Source organism: Podarcis erhardii (genome assembly GCF_964252035.2).
Source record: "Podarcis erhardii genome assembly, chromosome: 1".
Taxonomy (NCBI): Eukaryota; Metazoa; Chordata; class Lepidosauria; order Squamata; family Lacertidae; genus Podarcis; species Podarcis erhardii.
The window spans coordinates 53,118,198-53,140,250 of NC_138497.1; the positions used below are offsets into that span (position 1 = coordinate 53,118,198).

General features: G+C 40.5%; 1 protein-coding gene across 4 annotated transcripts in view; it reads right to left on the bottom strand.

The window, feature by feature from the left end:
- The window catches only part of TSPAN18 (tetraspanin 18), a 169,880-nt gene that overhangs the window by 16,764 nt on the left and 131,063 nt on the right, over positions 1 to 22,053 (bottom strand). For 3 of the 4 annotated variants that reach the window (XM_081836309.1, XM_081836308.1, XM_081836310.1), the window contains 4 exons: positions 15,021 to 15,098; positions 8,471 to 8,563; positions 7,145 to 7,339; positions 3,392 to 3,466 (listed from right to left, as the gene is read on the bottom strand). In XM_081836309.1, the coding sequence (XP_081692435.1) occupies positions 3,392 to 3,466; positions 7,145 to 7,339; positions 8,471 to 8,533 (333 nt within the window). In that variant the 5' untranslated portion in view covers positions 8,534 to 8,563; positions 15,021 to 15,098. The remainder of the gene's footprint in view (positions 1 to 3,391; positions 3,467 to 7,144; positions 7,340 to 8,470; positions 8,564 to 15,020; positions 15,099 to 22,053) is intronic. The other variant, XM_081836311.1, reaches the window with a different exon arrangement.

Sequence of the window (22,053 nt, forward strand, 5' to 3'; positions counted from 1 at the left end):
TGTATGTTTCTACATGGACAGGGAAAAATCTTACGTTTTCTTGTACCTCAAGTGAAAGGTATATGTTTCAGACACACCATTATTCAAGCTCCCACAGCGGTGAACCAAAATGCCCCATGGAAGCTTACACTGCAGCTTACTACAGAACACAATGGGCTCTTGGGGCTTGCAATGTTTTTAAAAATCTAACCACCTACTTCCTTAAACATGGGGGAATTAAAAGCAAGCCCTGTGTTTATAGAGCATTGAGTTACACTATGTCAAAGTTTCTGTCCACAGGCTCCTTTGTGTCATTCTCATTCTCACCCTATTAGTGAATACTTTGTTTTTCTGCCATTCCCACAGGTTTATTTGCTAAATGTCTCTATCCTTAGCTCTTCTATTTTAAAACAAAAAACCCAAACACACAGAAATGAGGCTGCAGATTTGTGCCAGAAAACAGCCAAATAAATACAAAGCAAAATACAAAAGCAAAGCAAAAATTTTGCAGGAAATTGAATTTGCCAAATAGAACAATGGACAAAAGCAACTGAAGTCACACCAGGACACACCAGCTAACTTTGGCTATGTAAGGTGTAAATGTGGGTTTCCTGTGTTCACAAATGCAACAAGAAAACAAGTGAAAGCAAAAAAAGGAGAAGTATCTCATGTTTGCCTATCTCGGGTTACATACGCTTCAGGTTACATACGCTTCAGGTTACACACTCCGCTAACCCAGAAATAGTGCTTCAGGTTAAGAACTTTCCTTCAGGATAAAAACAGAAATTGGGCTCTGGCGGCGTGGCGGCAGCAGGAGGCCCCATTAGCTAAAGTGGTGCTTCAGGTTAAGAACAGTTTCAGGTTAAGTATGGACCTCCAGAATGAATTAAGTACTTAACCCAAGGGACCACTGTATTGCAAGTCAACACTTACAGTAGAGTTCCTAAGGAAGTGGGTGTTCCTAGGAAGCTTTGGTCATTGCTCCAAGTCTCCCACCCCCCAACCGAGGACCCCCCCAATGTAAAAGCAAAAAACCCCAATCCCTTTGTTTAGGAATGTGTAGTTGTGGTTTTTTGTATTTTGTTTTGCATCACAGAGAATTGTGGGTAAATCTGCACTCCTGAACATGCTTGCAGTTAAAACAAAACAAATTCCTTCCAGTAGCACCTTAAAGACCAACTAAGTCAGTTCTTGGTATGAGCTTTCGTGTGCATGCACACTTCTTCAGATACACTGAAACAGAAGTTTCCAGACCCTTCTATATAGTGAGAAGGTGGGGAGGGGTATTACTCAGAAGGGTGGTGGGAATGGGTGATTGGCAGATAGCTGTGATGAGCCTGTTGATGACTCTTAACGACTGCAATAGGTCTTACAGGAAAAAGCAAGGGGTGAAAAGGTGAAAAATGGCTTTGTCATGTATAATGAGATAAGAATCCAAGGTCTTTGTTCAGACCAGGTTTCTCCATGGTTTTAAGTTTGGTGATAAGTTGTAATTCAGCAGCTTCTCTTTCCAGTCTATTTCTGAAATTCCTTTGTAGTAAAACAGCTACTTTGAGATCTTGTATAGAATGTCCTGGGAGATTGAAGTGTTCTCCTACTGGTTTCTCTGTCTTGTGATTCCTGATGTCCAATTTATGTCCGTTTATTCTTTGGCGTAAGGTCTGGCCTGTTTGTCCAATATAGAGAGCTGAAGGACACTGTTGGCATTTTATGGCATACAGAATGTTAGACGATGAGCAATTAAATAGTCCCGAGATGGTATGTGTGATGTTGTTGGGGCCAGTAATGGTGTTGTCCGGGTGTATGTGGCAGCAAAGTTGGCATCTGGGTTTATTGCAGGCTCTGGTGCCAGTGCAATAAACCCAGATGCCAACTTTGCTGCCACATACACCCGGACAACACCATTACTGGCCCCAACAACATCACACATACCATCTCGGGACTATTTAATTGCTCATCGTCTAACATTCTGTATGCCATAAAATGCCAACAGTGTCCTTCAGCTCTCTATATTGGACAAACAGGCCAGACCTTACGCCAAAGAATAAACGGACATAAATCGGACATCAGGAATCACAAGACAGAGAAACCAGTAGGAGAACACTTCAGTCTCCCAGGACATTCTATACAAGATCTCAAAGTAGCTGTTTTACTACAAAGGAATTTCAGAAATAGACTGGAAAGAGAAGCTGCTGAATTACAACTTATCACCAAACTTAAAACCATGGAGAAACCTGGTCTGAACAAAGACCTTGGATTCTTATCTCATTATACATGACAAAGCCATTTTTCACCTTTTCACCCCTTGCTTTTTCCTGTAAGACCTATTGCAGTCGTTAAGAGTCGTCAACAGGCTCATCACAGCTATCTGCCAATCACCCATTCCCACCACCCTTCTGAGTAATACCCCTCCCCACCTTCTCACTATATAGAAGGGTCTGGAAACTTCTGTTTCAGTGTATCTGAAGAAGTGTGCATGCACACGAAAGCTCATACCAAGAACTGACTTAGTTGGTCTTTAAGGTGCTACTGGAAGGAATTTGTTTTGTTTTGACTATGGCAGACCAACACGGCTACCTATCTGATGCTTGCAGTTAGATTTTGCAATTCAGCTTTAGTAAGCAGATGGTATGCACAAAAATAAGGGTTTTATGGACAATAAGTATACGTATTTTATGAGGAAAATGCATTGAAAATACATATAAGTAAAAAGCGTGTGTTTTACATAAGAAATGCATACATTTCAAATGTAATTTTTTGTGTGCATTCTTTTGAAAAACTCACACAAATAAAGATGGAATGGACTTGTGATAGGGCATCAGCTTAGTCCATCCTCTAGACAAGAGGAAAATGGCAGCCTAAATATGATAGCAGTTTTATTAAAGGAATGTTTGGTCTATCTGAGCTGATTTAAAGCTCTGTTTTCAGTACAGGTGGTACTGGACAGATAAGCATTGCACTGCAGACTTGGAAAAGCATGCATGTGACAGATTCTTCATACTGGCACAATGAAATAACTTATGATGAATTTACTTCTTTCTATCCTGCTGTGCTATGTTCTTTTAACCTCTCAAACTGTTATTAATTTTGTCTCTGATCAATGAAACTAAAGCTAATTCAATTTTAATGAGGATGATTTTTTTTTTAAAGTATGAGCCTGCATAAGCTCCTTAACTCTGGAAACCTTTGGGGGGCATGTTATCTCCTCTACACATAAACCATCTACTTGACACAAGTTTCTTTTGCTTGCATTCAACAGGTGACTGCATGATGTTCAGACCAGGAGTAATAATAGGAATATTGGTCCACTGCCATCCTAACAGATATCAACTCAGCAAGCTTATAACCTTCTAACTTGAAGTCCACCTGAACCAAAATCTGCAGAGCGCCATGCTGACATTGTAATACTTACATTTTCTCTAAAGATAAAAGCCAGGATTGCAGCTGAGAGTTCTGCCAGGAAGATTAGCAAAATAAACATGAAGAACTGAAAGAGAGAAAAAGAAAGGCAGACAAATCACTGTACATCTACAGCAAACAGCTGGGACAGAATCTCTCAAAATAATCAAAATGATAAATCAAGCTGAGTGAGGAATTTGTCCTCGCCATACAAAGGAAATCTACAGCTACACTGGAAGAAATCTTCCAAATCCATAGATCAACAAAACATCCAGGGACACGCCAGACTGCAAAACTGTAAGGCTTTACTTTACAAACCATTCTGCTGATCATATGGATTCACTGTTGAGCATACCAACTCACTTAAAATCCTCCACTCTCTGGCCTCCCTGCCAAGGCCTCCCTGCCCCCATCACTTTGACATAGATTTTCTGCCCCAGAGTCATTGGGCAAATTATTATTATTATTTATTTAATGTCTATACTGTCCTTCATCCGAGGATCACAGGGCGGTTTACAATATAAAAACACAAAAACGCACAAAACATAGCATAGTAATAAACAATAACAATAACCACACTCTCACACGGAGAAAAAGACCATCCACAGTTTCATTATCCAAATGTATGGGAGAAGACTCTTTCTCAGCCTCATTTCCCCATCTGTATCTGCAAATAATACTGTGACTTGCATACTGGAATGTTTTGAGGGTCAAACTAAACATGAAACTCATCACGTAGCTTGCCCTTGTCTAGCTGCTGGCTTGGGGAAACAGGACTGGGACTGCGGCCAGGGGGATAAGTGCATTAACCACCTGAATGAGAGGAAAGTTCCCCCTGGTGCCAGTTTGGTCCTCAGTAAAAATTAGATCAAGCAGTACTTAGTTCTCTCCCCCCCCCCTTTACCTTTGTTGCAACGTGGGTGGAGAAAGAGGGACAGATACAAAGGAATTTCTTATGGGTACACCAAGACTGATTTATACTCTTTTGTAGCCTTCCAAAATTCAAATATACACCACGGACCCCACTATTTTATCAAGCAGCAAGTGAAATGGCTTTAGGGGTATTTCACAGCAAGCTCATTTCTAAGTCTTCCAAGCAGTGTGCAGTGGTTTTTTTTGTTTTTTTAAAACACAACCTTGCAAAGATCAACTGCTAGAACAACAGCTGTGGGGGCTGTGAAGCACAACACAGCCTAACGCTTGATGCAACATATCAGATTCAACTGCAACATTTCTTATAAAAATACTGTATAACATGAAAAATAATCTCTACGCAGAAAGAAGCTTGAGAACTTCCCTTGGGATGCATGTTTCTCTCTTGTCTCTTATCCATGCTGTACGCTTGCCTTGAGTTTACACTCGAGCTAAAAGCTTTAGGCATTCATTATGTATCACTGCAAAATCTCTCTCAGGAAGCCTCTGGCTCATCTATTTTTGAAAACTTCATATGAGGACTTGGATTTTGATCAGGCCATGAAAGTAACACTTCTCCCGCAACCCCAGCTACAGTTAACAGCCACTTCATTTGAACTTCCTGAAGAAATATGAAAATCTCGGCAGGCCAATATTTCCACAAGTCACACACTAAATCGCTTTGCATAGTCAATTCTTTCCCATCACTCCCTCTTTGGAAGAAACCTCCGTTTGGGAAGTCCTTGTTCCTGGGGGGAAACTCTTACATAACTTTTTCCATCCCATTTTATAACGAATAAAATGACGTACCAAATGAAAAGTTTAGCCATTACACACACCCTCAGGTATATAGGATAACAGGCAAATTGATGGGTGGCTGGGTGGGGAACTAGGACAACAAAAATGTTGCAGCTTTCCACTTCAATCAAAGGCTTCCTTTCATTATGTATGGCATCGCTATAATGTACATTATAATGAAACCCAAATCTACTTGACCCAGATGGTGTGCACACATGCGCACATCCACACATCCACACCTTTAGGTTTTTCTTTCCACATGTACCCAAATGTGATATGGCAAACTTTGTGGGCTGCAACCACACTAGAATTTTGTGCCTTAAGGACTTCTTAGAAACTAATTGATTACTTTTTTGGAGTTCACTTGCAGTTTGAAGAAGGCTGACAAAGGGGGATTTCATACTCTTGACTCTAGGGCTGATTAAATAGTGCATGCTGATGAATATATGGGGAAAATGGGGGTGCAGATAAGGTATAAAGTTCTTATGGGAGCACTTGTGTATGCACGCTTGATGAAAATACAGGTGGTTTTATAGGGGTAAAATATAGAGAATAGGGCTATCAATGGTGACGTGCTATCAGAGATCATTGAATTGTACAATTAGAAGGCATTGGCCATCTAATTCAACCCCCTGCAATGTAGGAATATACAGGTAGCCCATATGGGACCTAGCCATAATCAGCCCCATGCTCTAACCAACTGGGCTAGATGTTATGCCCCTGAACAGAAGTGGATGGGAAGCATGAGTGAGATGTCTTGTAACTGGTTGGCCACTGTGAGAAGAGACTGCCAGAACAGACAGTCATTTGATCTGATCCAGCAGAGCTCTTTTTATGTTATTTTGTCCTAAAGTACTTACAGGAACCAGAAACTTACAGGACAAGAAACTATGATTTCCCACTATATGAATGAGTTGCAGCAAAGTTTTATATCGTGTGCTTCTTATTGTCTCCTCTTTTGTAGCTGCAATGAGGAGATCAGATGTTTCTGCATCTACTCTTAAGCAAATCACAATTCCCTACTACATCTGTACTTCGGGAACTGTAGCTTGTTAGAAGCCTTAACCATCCTATAGCACTATTCATAGCTGCAGGCTCAATTTCCCCCTCGCAAATAACATTCAATATTTGAGATTAAATGTTATTTATCAGAAGAAGAAGAAGAGTTTGGATTTGATATCCCGCCTTTCACTCCCCTTCAGGAGTCTCAAAGCGGCTAACATTCTCCTTTCCCTTCCTCCCCCACAACAAACACTCTGTGAGGTGAGTGGGGCTGAGAGACTTCAGAGAAGTGTGACTGGCCCAAGGTCACCCAGCAGCTGCATGTGGAGGAGCGAGACGCGAACCCGGTTCCCCAGATTACGAGACTACCGCTCTTAACCACTACACCACACTGTATCAGGCTACAATTGGACTCTGGAGCCCATATTCATATCTACTCAACGGGAGTTCTGCAATGTTTATTTTTTACTAGAATCCTCAAAGCTGCTCATAACGATTAAAAATGCAATTGAAACGTTTAAAACACTACACTTAAAAACAAACCAAAAGTAAAAACAAACAAACAAACAAAAATTAAGCACACTACAGATCTCTTTACCTTTTCCTGCTATTTCATCACCTTCTTCAGAGTTTTAATTTGAAATGGCTTGCACACAAAGTTAACCTAAAAGATCTACCTATGTAGGCAGCAAAATGCTACTAGCTCTCCATGCTCAAAATATCTGCATGTTCTTCTTGTACGTGTAACAGTACTAGCTTATGAACACATTAAATTCTACTCCTTGGTAGTTGTGCCAAGATAGGTGCAGTGTTTATTTTCAAGTAGTTATGATTATTACTTATAAGTGATCGCAACAAGCAATTCATTAGCTGTACAGCAGAACTTGCATGCAGGTTAGGATGAAATGCCTTTAGTTGTCAACTGTGCAAAAACTGCAGTTTGCAAACAATTGGATGTGCAAAACAATCTGTACCGGTATTACCTAATCAGCTATCCATACCACGCAGGCAGATACAAAAGAAAACCACATATGAAAGAGCTAACAATACTTACAAAGAGAAGGAGGCATTTGTTCTCACGGATGGCTCCACAGCAGCCAAGGAACCCCAGCAGGAAGAGCATTGCTCCCATTGCCAGCATGATGTATGCCCCCGTGAAGAGCAGAGGATTACTAGCCACTATCTCTCGGAATCCAGTGGGATCCACTATGACCCATATTCCAACTCCCAGTAGAGATGTACCACCCAGCTGCCAAAAAGGGAAATATTTCAGATAAAGACATTCAATTCCTTTCTAGATTCCCTCCAGTGAGTTCATCCCCAGCTAACCAACACAATAGCTGCATGACTAAGCTAGCTTTCTGCCATGCAAGCTTACTTTTTTCACAGTGTGCATTTCCTATAATTTCCCCCACCAATACTCTCTCTCTCTCTCTCTCTCTCTCTCTCTCTCTCTCTCTCTCTCTCTCTTCATTATTTGGGCTATTTATAGCAAGGAAGCACCCATTTTTGCTTTATAGCTCAGCTCTTCCTGTGTAGTTATTTCCTGTGTAGAATCCATGGAAGAAGCAACAGGACAACCTCGGGGACATCAGAGACATAGGCCCCATCTTTGCAAAGGTTTCATTCATTTTGAGATATAAAAAGGGGCTTGGCAGGGCTGCTAGATTATACCTTACCTGTATAATACATTCTTTATCCCATGTTATTAAATCTTACATAATAAGCTTCCCCTGCCCGCCAAAATGATTCACCTGTACTATACAAACCATACAGATACACAATATATTATTATTATTCTAGGTGTATTTCCAGAGGTGCGTTCTTTAACAAAAAACACAACCATCACAGGAAGCTGAACTTGAGCAATTTTCTTCATAGCATGAAACTCTTGACACCATATGACACTGGTTTATTGTTACTATTGCTACGTTGACCATTCTAATAGTGTTAGTTAGTTTGGCTTAGAAATGATCAACAAAAGGGTTAGCATGCTCTTTATGCAACTTTATGGTTGTTGGAAGAAGAAGTACTAAGACACAATGCAATTATATTCCATACTTTAATAAACTATACAGTGCCAATTTACCCAGTGATTGGATAAATGCTTGAAAATCTGGTCTAGAGATCTGTTCACAGGTCTTACTAATTGTTACAAGAACAGTATCCACTCCCCTTATCAGTGATACCAAGCCATGGGGGTGTTAAGTGTCCTGCCAGCTTATGATGAGAGGTGTTACGTATGTTTCAGATGCTGTTATATATGAAACTGAAGGGCAATTCTGTATTGAAGAAAGTCTATCACAGTATAGCCAGCACTGACCTTGTAAGCAGAGATATGAAAGAGGTGGTATGTGACAGAAAATCCAAGGATACTTACAAAAATGAAGAAATTGAAGACAAACATCAGATACTTCATGCAGCTCAAACAATCTCCTTCCATGGTTGTACAGGCTACACAATCCAATTAATCCTGCAAAACACCAACAACCCTTTAACACTCCCTTCACTTGTCAATGTAGCCTTTCTGGTATCTTTCTTTCAGGCCCCTGTGGAATTCATTACACAGAAAGTACGAATTTCATATCTCAATGAGGTAGGATAACACAGGTTAATAGGCAGTAATGATCATCTACAATTGCCATCCCATTTTCTCCCTCATGCGTCAGGACTTGGAATGAAAGGTTAATGAGAAAAGGCTAAATGACTCACCATCTTGTTCCAAAGTTAAAAACCGAAGATTCATTATTTCATGAATTATAAAGCTCTCCAGCAATCTCTAAGCACTATGCAAAGCTGCATATGTGTTGTGAAACAAATCAGATTTGTGCAGAAGAGTTAGGCTAACTTTGTCCTGACGCATGGGACACTATTCCAGTATTCTCCTTAAGTTTTCTTTGCTGAAATGTTGCTGGTTCAGTTTTTGGTTCAGTCTTAGGCACAGAACAGCAAAGAAGGAGCAATGACTTTCTGTCATGCTTCTATACCTGATTATCACCTTAAGTTTAGCATAATGTATACATGCTTTACACCCAAATACTGTGCAGGGAATGAAAACAGATTAGAATATATCTGAGGAACAACAGTAAAATTTGGAAGGTCTGGCAAGGAATAGTCAAGCATACAAGCTCACACAGATGCTACCCTGTGACCTGCAATCTAACCTCTCTCTCTCCTATTCTGATACAGTTAATTGGTTGAGGAGAAAGTTCAATCTTTAGTTACTACTGGCAGCCTCATACTTGGCATTGTTCGGGAATTCTAAGAAACTTTTTTTTTCTTTTTGCACTTGAAAGGTTCAGTTTGCCACCTTGATTCAAAATGGCATCCAATTTTATCCAAACACTTGCTCATTGATCTCAGGAACCATCATGCAAATGCATAGCCAATGGATAAATTTCCAAAATATGTAGCAGATCATAATAATGCAAGATTCTACGGTGTTATGAGAGAAGTGTGTAGATTCGTCTACAACAAATGCTGAGAAACTACCACATGTTCTTCCTCTGGCACCTAAAGTCATTCTCTGCCAACTTACAAAACACCTAGGAAGGAATAGTTGCCCACCTAAAGAACTACAATCTAAAACCTGGTTTTAATAGAAAGCTTCCTGCTCACTCCAAACAAAAAGGCACGTTAGAGTGTAACTTCCCATTTACATTCCCTGGGATGACTGATACTGGGGGAAAATTGATAACCTACCCAGGGGTAGGGGTGGAAATCCTTGCATATGCATTAGTTCAATGTACATGGAAACATTTAAAACAGCTACGGATGCAAGGAAATATTTGCCAGATTTATACCTAACAGCCATTTTCCAAAGTGTCAAAGAATGTAATAAATTCTAACTTACAACCATGTAAGATAAACTAGTGCTGTATTCCCATATTACAGATGGCAGGGGAGATGGTAAGCTTGCCTAAGGCCAGCTAATGAACAGGCAATTGAATTGACATTTGAACAAAGGACTCCCAAATTCTAACTAATAATTCTGATTCTTAACCACCACAGCACAGCAGCTTTCTGAGAGCAGCATGATAGCATCAGCAGATGATGTGGGGCTTTTTAAAACATTGTTTTATTTAAAAAGCAATTCTTTAAGACCTAAAGTGTTGTGAAATATTCCAAATGTGCAAGACCAGAAAAGTCTAGAAAGCCTGCAAATTGGAATGTAACACAATTTGATTCCATCACACTGGTGCTATGTGATCTGCACTGGTTGCCAATTAGTTTCCTGGCTCAAGTCAAGGTGCTGGTGTTAACCTTTAAAACAACTTACTGGCTTGGCACCAGGGTACCCTAATGACTTTCTTTTTCTGTATGTTCCTCTCTGCATGCTCCATCCATTATCTGAGGCCCTGCTGGGACTAGGGTTTTTTCTGTTATGGTGCCCACCCTATCAAATACCTTGTTAAGTGAAGTGAGTCAGGTGGTTCATAAAGATGTGGCTCTTTAAAAGGGTCTTTGGATGACTATCATTTCTGCTAGCTTAGTTTTGCATTTATTTTTATTGCTGTTTGGTACCATTCCATGTTCTTAGTTCTATTTTGATTTTGTGAGTGGGCTTAATTTGGGGAGTGTTCTCCTGTATATTGTTTTGCTTCTGATTTGTTAGCCATTCTTACTCTCTATGGAAAATTAGGTGGGATAGAACGGTACTCTAAAGCACACATTTGCAGCTAGGGAAACTCTTTTTCATGTGCTCATTCTATGTGAAATGAGAACCTCTACAGCAAGAAGAGGGGTCTTTACTGCAATTATCCCAAGATAATTGATAAGGCACCCAAATAAGGTTCAAATCTTTATAATTCTTGTTATTATTTTTTTAAACAAAACAAAGCTTGCCCCTTCCATGTGGTGTTCCTCGTCTTCAGCGTTATGTCTTTTTAGTTAGGAGGTTGTTATTTAAAGATAGTTTTTGCTTTTATTTCGTTGGAAGATTTGGAAAGATGGGAGATCAATTTATAAACAAAACAAAAACAAGTGTCCATTGGGCTTGGTAAAGAATGCCCAAAGCTGGAAAAGTGGCTCTCGGGCACTCCAGCTCTTTGTAACTCCCAAATTTTGCATGCTGTGATAGAAAAATACATCCGATGCTGTTAAAAGCAAATACACAAATTGTCTAAGGGGTTGCAGAGAATTTTTCACAGGCTGAGTGATAAATCCTTTCCTTTCACTCTCGTTATTTTTCCTAATCCAAAGAATTTGGAGCTGCTGTATATCAGCACCACAGCTCTTCCCAGTGTGACCATGGTAACTGATCTGCTTTAGTTATGCTTCTTGATGAAGCCTTTGGCAGGCAGTAGTGCTCACTGCATGGGAAGAAGCACAGTGGTGGGTAGGTGGCGGAAGCCGCAGGTAAACAGTTACAGCTCCACAGAGTATTTTGTTTGATGCACAGCATCTAGCTAGTTTGAAAATTAGACTTGACCCTTGTGTGTTTGTGTGCATGCATTGGGGGTTGGGGGGTAAGAAACAGAGCAGGGAGAGACCAGGGATTTTGGAAGCAGACAGGTGAACACAGCACCACAACTGCTCACAAACACAAACACCCTTTTCCCATTCCAGAAAGAATATGTCTTTGCTGGGAAGAAAGTGGCAGGGAGCCACGAATTGTGTTGCATGCTGTATGGAAAAGACAGTGATACTTCTTTGCTACACTAGAGAATTTTCTTACTGCACGCATTACTGCATTACGGAAATCCACCTCGAGTGCATGTGGAAAAACAACAAAGGGTTGTTGTTTTATGGAAAGCAAACTATTCCAACAAGATTTCTCCTTGTGTGTGAAGGCTTCAGGGACAAGGAAGAGGAATGGAGACAGATGCTACTGTATGTCTCCACTCTCACAAGCCTCAAAAGCATCCTTTGTGACTCCCAATAGAATGGGTCATCATTATAGACTTGGAGGAACAGAAGCTTTAATAAAGTGTTGAGAGAATGAAGCCGGAAGTATTTTCAAGAACCATGGGGTGAGGGGGAAAGTGAGAGAACGTTGACGTTTAGGAATGCACTGTTAAAGCCAACAGACTGAAGAGGCACCCACTACAACACTGTGAAGAGACATCCCTCATTTCTAATGCACAGGATGGAGAGCCTCTTACAAGATCATGCATTCTGCAGCATATTCTGATTCATCAAAAACAAAAAACCCATTGTAGCTTTTTAATTAATATGTACATATGTTTAGATTTAATTAAACTAATAATTAATTAATTAATTGATTGATTAATTCTTTAATAAGGCAGCTCTACCAAAATTCCTTTACCTCAGATGCTACTGGACTATAATTCCCATCATCTCCAACTATTGGCCATGCTGACTGGGGCTGATGGGAACTGTGGTTCAACAACATCTGGGGAACCAAGGTTGGGTAAAGGCTGTTTTGAATAATGTATACAGAAACTGCAGTGAATGTGGTTGTGCAAGCAATGGCTGTTAAGCAATTTTGCCACCTAGAATCCCACAAGCAGGACATGAAACCAATAGTCTTCTCCTGCTGTTGTTTCACAGCACAATCTAGTATTCAGAGGCATGCCAGTAGCCATTCATAACATCTTCTCTGAATTTGTTAAATCCTCTCTAAAGCCATCCAAGTTTGTGATTTGTGTTGATATTATTATTATTATTATTATTATTATTATTATTATTATTATTCTACTTTAACCTAAAGTCAATTTGAAATCAACCATAATCTTTATGGGACAACTTAATATGAAACGTTGGGGAGATGGAGAGCTTAGTTTGAAGCAGAACATTGTTACAGTAGGCATGAAGGAAAGCTGGTGGAAAGAAGAGAACCAAAGGGATATGGCTCTTTCTGCTGTGTAGAGTGCTATGCATGAATTATATCTGTCTGTATCTGATAAAGCGGGTTTTAGACCAATGCTTATGCCACAATAAGTAGAATTTAAGTTGCCACAAAACTCTTTTGTTGTTTTTGCTGCAGCAGATTAAATATTTCCCAGAGGTGGAACTGTGTTACTCAGACTTGTGAGGACCACTGAGATTCACTAAACCAGGAAGTTGCCTAAGGCATCCAAACTGTTTGCTGACAGAGCTATGACAGGTGGATGTTTTCCAGTTTGCCTAAAGCATCAGGCCCCCAAGAGCTGGTGCTGCTTTTTGGCTCTCAATAAGCTGCCGCAGGAGGGTCTCAGATCCACCTGGCTTTACACATGGAACAGTTCTGCAAAGAAAGATTGCAGCCAAACCTTACACTGCTATGAAATAAAAGGTAAAAATGGTCTACTGTATTTTCCCCTCATTAAACAACTATGGTATTTTGCGAAGGTTCAGTAAGCAACAGCGATACAAAGGTCCTATAGATTTACCGAAGCAGACATAGGAAGTCTTCTCCATGACAAGATGCAAAAATAATGTATACATGTTTCAAGGGGTATTTGTGCAAACCGACAATGTGCAAGGGCTGTGTACTCCTTTCTCTCTCCTTTACCCACACCCAGGCCCCTCTTAACTTTTCAAATCAGTTATTAAATCTCTGAGTTAATTGCTATAAAGCTAAGTCATCAATATGCTTTACATAGATTGATTCGAGCTAATTAGGGAGAGCATAAATGGTAAAATTGGTATTCATAGTTCAGGTCCAACTAGTCTAGTTGCTGGGCCTGAACTATGGTAATGTTTCTCACCACATGACCAGGCTCATGTGATCTCTACACCACCACTCCTTTGCCTAGGCAAAGCAAAACAGCTCTTTGCTTTAGTCCCCCCCCCACCAAAAAAAACCCTGAGGATCTATTATGTTTTCTGTACCTGTAGTTGCTGGACACTAATGAAAGTTGTGTTTTTCAGTAGAAATTAACTGAAGACTATGGCTTGATGTAACAATGGTCATTTGAATTAGACTGATTTTACACCAATTGAAGTGGGATCAAAGCATACTTTCTTGTCCCTCCCAAAGTCAGGCAGTTAATTAGGTCTTCAGGGAGATAGATGGAGGCAATTCACACATATTTTATTTGCAGAAGCATCCTGCAAACATAATCCCCAAATGTAATCAATTTCAACCCCCTTGCACCCTACCCTATTCCCATGATTCTAACTAGGCCTCTGTGGTTGTGCTTATTACATGTCATGAATGCAATACTCCAAATATTTTCTCCACTGCAGTTTAAACTTTTTGGAGAAATTGGATATTGATGGGCCAGAAACTGCCTTGAGCTCACACTGCACTAGGTGTAGGAGAAAGGGTCCCAGAAAGCAGTTTTGATCTCTGCGTCCACACTACCCAGAGCTGCTACTGAATATAAAGACCAATTTAGATATTGTTCACCCCAACTTCATACAAGAATGTTATGACTTCTATAGCAGGGGGAAAATGAAGAGGCTCCCTCTTTCAACACAGGAGCGTGACATTCCTATGAAGACTATGCAAATGCAGCACAAGGTACGATGGAAAACATTTTCCTTCTTTATCATTATATCCGTTAGGTTAAAGTGGGCCATAGGAGACATAACATGATAAAAAAAAAGTCTGATCATTTGATTCAGCAGGAAATTGTATTTCATCTACTTCACAGCAATGGTCTTTGGTACAACATTAGGAAGGTATTGCTTCACGATTAAAGTCAAGTTTGTAAAAGCCAGATAGATGTGTGTTAGAATCATGAGACCTTCACCATTTCTCAGGCTGCTAATTCTGATGGCCCTTTGAGACTAGCATTCTTGTTTGAACCAAATTAACAAATTCCACATGGGGGACGGGGGACGGGACTTTCTAACCCACCACTGGATAACATGTTGATGACAGCAAAATGCTTGGAAAGCAACACATCTGTACTGTTTTCCTCATAATGCTCCTGTAGGAATTATGGCTTTTGTGGGGATACTTGCTTAACGGGAAACAGTTCCCTTACTGTTAGGGGAGGAAATAAGAAAATACTCTTTGACAAATTCAAAACTCTCACCTATTCAGCTCTTGGAATGTTTCTTTTGACCTTTAATGTTTTATACGTCCCATGTATATTTTATTGGCCAAGCTTGTCCTATAAGAAAGAAATATTCAATTAATGCACAAGTCAATAAAACACAATCACATTAAATAAACCATTTATTAAAACACACCACCCTGATGAATACACTTAGTCTAATTGCATGCTTAATTTGGTGTACATTAGCACTAATGAAAAGCTTTTAGCACCCACTGAAGCATCCTATTCCTCATAACCCGGCTCATCAACCTTTGGGTTGGTTCACGTTCCTTCTGACATACATCCCAAGCCACATTTTGACATTTCGCAAGAACCTACCCATTTACTCGGAAATTGAAAGAGACATAAATAGCTTTACAAATACAAGTTGTAGTCTACCAGGAATTTGTGTTATGCACACACTACTAAAATGCTTGAGAGCTTCATGTATCTGAAATGGGCTGTGCCAATAAACTGTAAAACATGCTAAATATTAGAAACTCTACATAAGTAGCAAACACTATAAAACAAGCGCAATTTACCAGAAAGGAACGGAAGCTATACAAGAATAGAGACGCATATAATCATGAATGTTTTATAATAATTACATTTTCACCTTCGTTTGTCTCATCTAACCGACTATACTTACTGTAGTTTTCAACTAAATTTGCAAAACGTAAATTACTTAGGCATTGCTTGGAGTGGTTCCATTAATGACATAATCATAAAACTAATCATATACCAATTATTATTAATTTACCTTTTTACTATGTGATTGTTCTAAATCTGCACTGCTTGACTGCAAACAATCTATTAAGATAATTTAATGTCTGAAAACATCCATGTTTTTCTGTCCTAGATGCTTTATAAGCTTAAAACTATCTGGAAACCATGATTGGGTCCTATATCAGCATCTGAAAGGTTGATCTGTGGGATGGGGTGCAGGGAGGGGTAACAGAGACTGAATATTTGATGTGTCCACACTCCCTCCTTTCAAGAACACTGGCTGTGTTGGCTTGTTTTAGGTTGAATTAATTTCTTAAAATGCATTTTTGATGCTTCGTGAATAACAATTGATGTCAAAAGTCACTTCTCTGCCCGTTTTGTTCTTTTCTATAAAACCGCATACCTATCTATAGCACAAAAAATGTCGCTTCCCTCAATCCAGAGTCATTCATGCTCAATCCTCAACATGCTGCTTTCAATACAGACTGGTTTTAAATCCTGCTGCCCACAAAGGTGGGTGTAGTTCAGGGGTCGGCAACCGGAGCTGCATGTGGCTCTTTTACACCCTTGCCGCGGCTCCAGGGTGGATACTAGCGAGGGGAGGAGGCGCATTGTGCGCCCCGAGACTCCCCACTGTGGCGGGCGCTGTACTGGCTGTGATGTCGCATGGGGGCGGTGCGTGCGTTAGTCACGCACCGTCCCGACGTCACCTTCCCGCCCGCCCGCTACATTGTAAGGGGCATGTACGCTGGTCACTGCATTGAAAGGGGGCATGTACGCTGGTCACTGTTTTGAAGGGGAGTGAAGAACACACACACACAAAAAGGTAACTTGTTAATTTAACGTTTATTTCTATGAGGAGGAGTAATTCTGAGGGGTCAAACAAAGAAATAATTTTAAAAGGTCACAAAAAAGTTATTTTTATAATGATGAGTTTTGCGGCTCCCAGTTTTTTTTCCTTCGGAAACGGGTCCAAGTGGCTCTTTTTGTCTTAAAGGTTGCAGACCACTGGTGTAGTTAAACTATCCCCTTGATTAGGTTTCAACACCTTTTCCTCTTTCCACATGCCCCCAGCAAATGAAGAAGTGTGATTGTGATCTCGGTATATGCCCACCAACATTATTTGTGTGGATACAACCTGGCCACCTTCCTCATTGCCAGAACCACCTACATCTGTTTTCCTCCAATTTCACATGGACACAGTATGGTGTACAGTGGTACCTCTGGATGCGAACAGGATCCGTTCCAGAGCCCTGTTCGCATCCTGAGTGGAGTGTAACCCACGACTGCGCGTCTGCGGGTCGCGATTCCCCACTACTGCGCATGTGCGTGATGTCATTTTGAGCGCCTGCGCATGTGTACTCCGTTACTTCCAGGTCGCTGCAGAGCATAACCTGAAAACGCTCAACCTGAAGCACATTTATCCCGAGGTATGACTGTACTGTATTGCAGAATGAATCTTCAAAGAGCTTTCCTTTATGGAAGTTTCTCAGGAATCACTTTTCAGAGGCAAAAAAATACAACAGTTGTAGAAAAAGTAGTACTCAAGTCTCCATGGATTCCAGAATAAAATATTCTGCATACACAGACCCAGCATTAAGGAAAAGTGGCAACAAAACAGCCAACGTGATATTGTGAAATGCTTCTCTAAAAAGACTTTAACAACAACCCTAGAAGGAGAATATTTCCTATTCAAGAGGTAAATGCAGACTGCACAAGCTATTTATGATATAGCATTGAAGGAAGTCATGCAGATAAAATAGAAAAACAAACCTGTCCTGACTCTGGTCTTCTACAACTCCCATCAGTTGCAGTAGGGCTTGTTGAGGATTGCTAGGGCTTGTTAATGGCTTCAAGTTACAAGAAAGGAGATTCCAACTGAACAACAGGAAGAGCTTTCTGGTGGTAAGAACTGTTCAACAGTGGAACATTCCCACAAGAGGCCGTCTGTCATGGATGCTTTAGTTGAGATTACTGCAGGGGCTTGGACTAGATGACCCTTGGGGTCCCTTCCAATTCTATGATTCTAAGGAGATATTCTCAGTAAAGGAGTGACCCACCTCACTAATCTCCTTTTGTTTACATACCAGTAACTCAAGACTTTAAGTTTCATTGTTTAATTGGCTGAATCAAGTTTCATTTACTGCAACATCACAAGCACAGAAAAAGGTGCTGTTTAAAAAATAGGTTAATTTTTTCCAACAGAGATGTAACTGCTTCACATAAACCTACTATTAGGGGTATAAAGAGACTGATAGGATTCTTGTTCCTGCTGTGTGTGAGAGAGAAAGTGCCTATAATTATATCGCTACCAGTACTCAGAGGTGCATGTGGGAGTGAAAAAATGTTTTCTCTTAGCTCACAATATTTTGAAGGATTTACTGCACTTCTGAGAGGAAGAAACTTCAGTGCTGCACCAAGCAGCAGGTGCTGTGTCAGCTGAGGAGATGACAGGAATCATCTGATGATGGTGCACAAGATCAATTACTCTCTCTCTTAGGATCAAGCTGAGGAGAAACTTTTGCCAAAAGGATTGACTTCTTTTTAAACGAAGAACTATGATTTAGTCATTAAGGGGAACAAGAAAACCAAGCAAACTACTTTTCCTAATTGTCAATTCTGTTGCTTTCCTTAATTACAATCTCAAGTGGAAACACAAGATGTTGCAGGAGATGCCAAGGTGATCAGGCCTCCCTCACAACTACTAACCCCAGTGACATTCCCTCTCTTGGCTCTGAACCAGCATTTGACCTCCTCTTACTTATTCAGATTCTCTCTCAAGCTGTCTTTAAACCTAAATCCCCCAAACTACTTTTGTAATTACAGAAACAGCTATTTGGTAACAACAACAACAACAAATATTTGACCTGCAATCCAAACAACAGGTGCTGACTGGTGAGGCTTTGTAGAGCAGCAAGGTCACCTCCCTATTCGCAGCCCTGGAGCTGGCAAAGACTCTGTGCGTTATTCCATTGGCGGTGGTTGGCAGAAGGCTGACTTGGCCAGTGGATACCTGCGCAATCCAACCTCACGCCTCCCAGTCTGGTGCAGGGGAGGGGTGTTGGTTTGCTGGGTTCACTGGGTTGCAAAACCTATTTATCATGAATGCCTTTGGAAGGGTCCAAAGACAATCTTCAGCCTCCCTTGTTCACTCTTTTTAAAAATGTTGTCAGTATGTCTGACAATATAGCTACCTGCAATTTGGATCATAGCCAACTGATACCAACCAATTTAAATTGCATTTTTTTAAAAAGTGTGCATTTGAATTAACAAACACAAGTGTGAAGGAACTGAGGCTTTTGCCTGTTTCTGTGTGATGACTCTTTGGCTCTAGGTATTGGCCTTGTCTTTGAAAATGTGTCTTTCTGATGTAAAGTCTTATCAAAAGTCTTGTCCTTGCTAAGCAAGGACGTAGACAAAGTTTCATTTAATCTCTTTCAGGGGTGAAGTTGCTAAACAGGGTGAATCAAAGATCAGGGTGATGATTCTTTTTTACATTCCAAACAGCTGCCTTCTGTTCCTAGCTTGTTTCCAGTGCCTGCACTGATGGTTTCCTGCTCTCACACAAATTATCTTTTACAAATAATTTAAAATCTTAGCCTCTAGAGCAGTGGTGTGCATACAGCTCTCCACTTTCTTGCCACCAAGTAGGCCAGGTTGTGACTGTCTTTCAGAAAAAGAATCTCCCCACCCCAATGTAATTTAGAAGGCAGATTTGTTTTGAAGGGGGAGAGGAAGAGCTGGGGTGATTTGGGAAATTATACTTTGTGGGCAAGGACAGGTTCCCCTGAACCTGCAACGTACTATGTCCCTGAATGGTTCTAGGTGTTTTCAAAGGTTTTCCAATCCAGTGGAATGGACAGGGGAGTTATTTTTTGGCAATTCTCTCTGCTCCAGGCATTGCTTCCTATGCTGTTCTGAAGCATAAAATAAGAAGAATCTACTGGATTAGGCCAATGGTCTGTGTAGTCCACCATCCGATTCTCACAGTAGCCAAACATATGTCTGTGGGAAGCCTGAGCGCAACGGCCTTCTGCCCATGTGCAATTCCCAGCAACTGGTATTAAGAAGCGCACTGAGCCAACTGATACAACCCAGAGCTCTGAGAAGGTTGCTAGTTCTACATGTTATGTAGCTTTTTAATTGTAGTTTTTGTACACACATAAAGTAATTGAGCAGGAATTTTGTAGTGACTACACTACAAAATTGCTGTGACAAGACTATATCACTATGTGTAAATTCAATTAGATTCCAAAGTGAACTGTGTAACTGCAGTTGGTCCCCAAAGAACACTGGAGAAGGGACTGCATAAGGTCAGGGATCTATATACTAAATTACAGTCAATCCAACTTCTCTTTAGTTGCATTAAAATGCTAATGCTCCTGCAACAGAGGGCCCATTTGCCAGGAACAACTTATTTGGCTTGTAATGTAGAAGCCAAGGGAACTTATTGCATTGCCTGATTGTGTTTAACTGCTCAGCATAGCTTTCATTGCAAGGTCCCTAGGAGCACATTGAAACCTTAAAATACTAACCCCACCAGCTCCTTGTTAATATTAAACAACCCGCCAGCTTTGCACATGGTTCTAAGCAAAATTAGCTCTCTCCAGTTCTTCCCTCCTAGATATGCCCAGCATATTTTAACTTCAGAAGGTTCTTGTTTTGCTTCTTTCATTAGAAAAGGCAGAGTCCCAAAGGGAAGATTGCAGCACTCAAGGGCTTTTTGGTGGCTTTTTACACCCCTCCCCCAGCCCTCACACTGCCTTCCCAGAGCTGGGTAAGTAAGGCATTGGGCTTTGAGAAGGAGGCGTGAGGGCTCTGACAAGGCCCTCGAGTCCTCTCACCTCTTTCCCAAAGCCTAGTTAGTGGGTTTCATGTCAAAGTACTCTTGCGGCACACTTGGTATGAAAAGTCCAACTAAGTCCTACTCAGACACATTGAAACTATGTTGGGCATGTTAATTGATTTCAACAGGTCACCTCTGAGTAGGACTAATGTTGGATGCAACTTCTGATGTCTGTTCAAAGCAGGCAACAGTCTTCCCCAACTTTCAACTGGTCAGTTACTGCAGTAACCTTGGATTCCACAAAGCACTTGTTTCAATATTTTAATGAGCTATCTGATATGTTACAGAACATACGGACTCTGAAGGAGAGAAGAAATTGTTTTAAAGTGAAAAAACAAGCTGCAGAGCCACAAATTTATCTGCCTGAAATGCCCATTATTTATTTGTTTGTTTAATTTATGAATCGCTTCCTATGAAACCTCTCAAAGTGATTTCACTAGACAATAACAAACCATATACAAAAGAGTTTCATATAGAAAAAGATTATATAAGAAAACAATTGCATCTATGCAAACAATTCCGATTAAATTATAATGGGTTACCCATTACAACGCACCCTTAAAAACACCCAAGTCTTCCATTTAGCTTTCATGCTCTTATTCAGAACATTACCATCACGTTATTGCTTATAAAACATGGAACACAAAAAGGCATTAGCTGTTCCTCATATGGTTTATGAGATGGAATACCAGAGTCTGGAGACAAACATTGGGACAGCAATGGCCTTCATGTCCCAGTCCCACTTCTAGACTTCCCAGAACATCTAGAGGCCCACTTCTGGAAACAAGTCATTGGGCTTGGAACGCTGGACTGATGTGGCAGGGTCTTCTTATGTTTATATAAACTGATATAGCATTAAAGTCCAACATCTTTGTCATTTTATAAAAAAAACCCCAAAAACCTCTGCGGAAATGGGGCACACTATTATCCTCCCCTCAACCAGAAAAAATACAAGGCATCACTGTGTCTCTACAGTTAGCATGAGACTATTAGCGTTTATACAACTAGAACAAATCAATACAAAGTTATCCTCATATGTTTAGCTGCCTTGGCAACAACATCAGCACTCCACAGGGAAATTTTGTACGCTAACTAGTAACTGATGAGTTCTGCTCTTAATATGCTGAACATTCCTTGGAGTCATTTGTGAGGCTGTGAGTTGGAATTGCAAAAAGCAGTTTTTGCAACCCAGAAGAATTGCCAAACAAAATGTGGGAAAGCCAAAGACTCTCAAAAGTTTTTTTTCCCCTTCCGTCTTTGGAATGTGCTCCGAGTGTCCCTCTCCACTAGGAAGATGTTAATTTCTTTATGTATAGAATTATTATTAATAGCAGCTCAGTTTTCCAAACTCAAATTAATTCCAAAGATGAAAAGTGATACTCTTGCCAAGCTAACCAAACATTCTTGGCTTTGATTTTGTTGTCACTCAGAGGCCAGGGATCTGTTATGTATCTATAT